Here is a 5,051-nt window from a genome sequence, read left to right as displayed (position 1 = left end):
TAAAAAAAGTGTAAAAAAATAAATGTTGTTATTATTATTTTCTAAATTAACATCCCATACGAATTCTCCCCTGCATGTTAATTGTTAAGGTTTTTATTTGGATTATTACTTTTCATTATTAAATCAATTTTAATTGTACATTTTTTAAAACTATTTTCTAGATGAATTTTATCATATTCAATGAACTGTAATGCAGAAAGTGTGAACTTTTTAATGTGTAAAAATGAAGTTGTGCACATGAAATCAACAGGTCACCAGTGGCTCATAAATGTCGACATGAGGTTGAATGAACCAAAAACTAGGAAAGAAAGATAAACAAAGAAAACTAGCTCAAATAGGAGCACATGCACTTCCTAATCCCTCTGTCCTAATGTACACCGTCCTTGCAAATGTATATATTTCCCCCCAAAACGTTGGAAAATATATACACCATTAAACCTAACATGCTTTTGTCTTTGTAAGAATGGTGAGCTACTGTATGCCTTTAATTCATTTCTAAAGCATCATTGTCATTTTCTCATAAGATCATCATAAAGAATCTGAGTGCTCATTTTTACAGCTAGCTCAGGTTTTGTTTTAATAAACTATGAGAGATGATGTAAAACAGACATAAATACAGTACTTCACTACCTTGAGCTTATTAATGGGATCGTAGTTGCGCTTGAACTTGGTGTTTTGTGTGAAAAGTTGTCCAGCATTTTTTATTCACTAGTAATGTACATTAATCTGATGTTTTTATGTACATTTCTAAAACATTTTAACAAAGATATGTTGTGTTATTAAAGGTATAGTTCACCCAAAAATGAAAATTTGCTGAAAATATACTCACCCTCAAGGCTATCCAAGATGTAGATGAGTTTGTTTCTTCATCGGAACAGATTTGGAGAAATTGACATTTTCGCTCATTTGCTCACCAATGGTTCCTCTGCAGTGAATGGGTGCCGTCAGTACAAACAGCTGATAAAAAAAAACATTCACTGGTGAGCAAGTGATCTAAAGAAGCAAGAAACAGACTCATCTACATCTTGGGTGGCCTGAGAGTGAATTTTCATTTTTGTGTGAATTATTCCTTTAAACCCTGATAAAGTTGAGGGCGTGTGTAATGCACACTCTGGGGGTTTATGTGAGGCAGTTCCAAATATCTGCATCTTTTTGGCAGTCGTGGCAATAGTGTGTGTTCCATCAATCAGCGGGTGGTGGTCAGGTTACCTCGTCCTGCTAGGATGGCCTGTCATAGAGGCGTACAGTGACATGGAGGGGTACCGGTGCTGCAGTCTATTTGGGTCAGCCATTTATGGCCTGTCTAAAATGTCGACAGCCTTTTTGTTTCAGGATGAAGACATTATATGGGGTGATATCCAACACCGAGAGCATCCCTGCTGCACTGTCATGAGCTGGGCCAATTTCACTACCGAACAATCCTACATCTATAGCAAAGTCTTCATCTTGGCTTATGCTTTTGCTTAACAAAACATTACAAAAGTTTGTAAGATAATAAGGACGTTTATGCCCAAATCAAGAAACATTTTGTCCCAAAACAAGCAAAACAGTGAAGTTATATTATGTTATATTTAAATATATGATACATTATATTATAATTAAAGTTTTCCCAGCTGAATTTGGCTGTATTTCTTTGAACTTTGGAGGTACGCAAATAGTTTAGCAGGGTTTAAATTGTTGTAATACTAATAATATGTTTTGAATTAAAATAAAAGAGCTTGTGCAGCTTGTCATGTCTTCAACCCATTCCCTGATCTTTCCTTTAGGGATCCTAAGGAGTTGTTTAAATTGTTAAAGCTGTCTGCCATTTAAAATTTTTCATTTGAGTAAATATAAATATTTTAAAAAAATATATATTCTTAAAAATCTTTCTTTTTTTAAACAGTAAACGGATATTTTATTCATTTTTTTATTTTTGTATTATTTATTTATTTTTGTATTATTTACCAGACCTTTTTTTTTTTTTACTACACACTGTCACTTTATTTATCTCAGTAGTTAATACATCAGTGTTCTGATGCTGGACAACTTCACTACACATGTCTCTGTGTGGTCTTGTGCATTACTGTAAATTATACTGTGCCAAATGTTTTTAACAGTGTTGGTTCCAGAAGTACTTTTCCCATTCATTTTCTCCATAGGGATGTTTTAAAAAAAATTCATCAATAATTGATAAGGAGGTCTGATATTTGAGATGCTTATTGAAATATGAAGTCTTGATTTCTGAGAAATTGAACACAGTTAGGTGAGTTTATGCAAATTCTCACTTCTTTTTGATCAATTTCTCACAAAACAAGAATTTGTAATTTTGCTTCTCAAGTAAATGTATTTTGATTTAAAAATCTTTAGACATTTACACTGGAAAACAAGAAAAAAATACAGAGGGTGAACATCACTTTTTTTTTTTTTTTTTTTAAATACATTAAAAAGTAATGGAGATCTGTTAGAAGTTGTATTTTTTAACTTTGAAGTGTTTCTAATACAAGACTTTTCAAATTATTCCTTAAATATTCTATATTTGGTCTTACAAAGGTCTTCAAAAGTCTTCAATTTACCTTCATAAAACATGCAGAAACCAGAATCTATCTCTGAAAATCTTTTTCTCTCTGAATAGAAGTACTTTTCCCATTCATTTTCTCCATAGGGATGTTTTAAAAAAAATTCATCAATAATTGATAAGGAGGTCTGATATTTGAGATGCTTATTGAAATATGAAGTCTTGATTTCTGAGAAATTGAACACAGTTAGGTGAGTTTATGCAAATTCTCACTTCTTTTTGATCAATTTCTCACAAAACAAGAATTTGTAATTTTGCTTCTCAAGTAAATGTATTTTGATTTAAAAATCTTTAGACATTTACACTGGAAAACAAGAAAAAAATACAGAGGGTGAACATCACTTTTTTTTTTTTTTTTTTAAATACATTAAAAAGTAATGGAGATCTGTTAGAAGTTGTATTTTTTAACTTTGAAGTGTTTCTAATACAAGACTATTCCTTAAATATTCTATATTTGGTCTTACAAAGGTCTTCAAAAGTCTTCAATTTACCTTCATAAAACATGCAGAAACCAGAATCTATCTCTGAAAATCTTTTTCTCTCTGAACAAAAAGGATGGGATTTTTCCTTCTGTAAAAATGTGGGAATAATCTGAGAGTAATCTTTCCTTCCACAGTTTTTAATAAGAATTTGTTTATTCATTTGATCTATTTCTTGTTTATTTGTATGCTTCTGTGATTTGAGTTTTATAAAATTTGTGATTTTGAATTTCATTGTCCTAATCTGAATTTAATGAGACTGTTAATGTATCTTTCAGTCTTATAAAATAAGAAGATTAAAGTATGTCACTGTACATACTTGGGTTGCTTCCAAATGCCAAATATGAGACAACTTTACCACGACCTGTTGTGCACCTGACCTCAGTGCTTTTCCAGAATGCCATGCGGCGTTCTGAGACTCCGACAGCCCGACCCAACCGACCTCACCCACACTAAACATCACCCTGTTTCCCACAATCACGTTTCTCCAGGAATTACGGAGCTCCAGACAGGCACGAGAATCACCACAGGTCCCGTTCTGCAGACCAGCGGTCCGTGCTGGAGCGGCCCATGTACAGTCGCTCTCGCTCCACAGAGCGGCCACCCGACGGCCCCCACATGAGATCATCGATGCCCTCCCTGCCGTCAGGACACTCCGCGCCACCCTCCCCTGCCTTATCGAGGTGACCCAGATCAAAGCAGCCGCTCACCCCGCGAAACAGCCCTGACTAATCAAACAAAACATCCTTCATGTGCTAACAAAGATCCCCTGCATCCAATCAACCACCCCTTTGATTTTTTTGTCCTCTCTGCAGCAGTGCTGTTATATCTGCTCCATCTCATATTTGTAGATGCACCAGATTCTGTTCATTTCTTTTTAATGATTAGTTTAGTAGCAACTTACACAAGTTATATTTTCAGTGAGTGGCGTGGAATTTCCATTGGTTGTTATCCCTGTATTGTGATATTTAACTAATTTGTTTTTCCCACGTTTGGTTCTTTTTGTCTCGAATCCTAATATGTTTGGTTTGGTTTTGGTGATGGCGGAGAAAAACGCACACTTCTCTTGCAGCATCACTGTGGAAGACTCACTTTCATGTGCCAAAGCATCAAGCATTTTGTCAAATGTAGTAAATGTTCATACAGTACTACTGAATATTTGAGCATATAAACTAAATCTAATGTTTGGAATAAAATGGCAGACTAGTTGGACTATTTTTAAAGTTTTATTTAGCATGTATGCATTAAATTGATCAAAAAATATATGTCTTATCACATAAAGGCAAAATAAACAACAAAAAAAACAAGAGACAGTAAAGACATTTATAATGTTACAAACAATTTCTATTTCAAATAAATGCTGTCCTTTTGAATTTTCTATTCATCAAAAATCCTGAAAAAAAATAAGTTAACACAGGAAAAAATTTCATTTTAAAATGTGTTAAAATAGAAAACAGTTTATATATTTTTAAACATTTTAAATTGTAATAATAATTCACAATATTTTACTGTATTTTTTTAATCAAAATACACATAACCTTGGTGAGCATGAGAGACTAATATATACATAAAAAAAAACTTACCTACCCCAAATGTTTGAATGGTAGTGTAAATATTATTATTATTAAGTTATTTATTATTATACTGCATATCTTATAATTTAAGGATAATTTAAGGCTATAGAAATTGGCACGATGATTAAAACAGACAAACTAACAGACATCTATATTAATACATTTGTAATAATAATTCACAATATTTTACTGTATTTTTTTAATCAAAATACACATAACCTTGGTGAGCATGAGAGACTAATATATACATAAAAAAAACTTACCTACCCCAAATGTTTGAATGGTAGTGTAAATATTATTATTATTAAGTTATTTATTATTATACTGCATATCTTATAATTTAAGGATAATTTAAGGCTATAGAAATTGGCACGATGATTAAAACAGACAAACTAACAGACATCTATATTAATACATTTACCATATATATATATATATATA

The 5,051-nt window shown here is 32.3% G+C and overlaps 1 protein-coding gene across 1 annotated transcript in view; it reads left to right on the top strand.

Moving 5' to 3' along the window:
- LOC107556954 (regulating synaptic membrane exocytosis protein 2-like) overlaps positions 1-5,051 on the top strand; it is a 55,456-nt gene that overhangs the window by 29,265 nt on the left and 21,140 nt on the right. The window contains exon 13 of the mRNA XM_016240223.1: positions 3,528-3,719. Coding sequence (XP_016095709.1) covers positions 3,528-3,719 — 192 coding nt within the window. The remainder of the gene's footprint in view (positions 1-3,527; positions 3,720-5,051) is intronic.

This window comes from Sinocyclocheilus grahami, unplaced genomic scaffold, assembly GCF_001515645.1.
Source record: "Sinocyclocheilus grahami isolate Dianchi unplaced genomic scaffold, SAMN03320097.WGS_v1.1 scaffold585.1, whole genome shotgun sequence".
NCBI lineage: Eukaryota > Metazoa > Chordata > Actinopteri > Cypriniformes > Cyprinidae > Sinocyclocheilus > Sinocyclocheilus grahami.
Note: the sequence above shows the minus strand (reverse complement) of the source record. Positions and strands in the feature narration are given on the sequence as shown.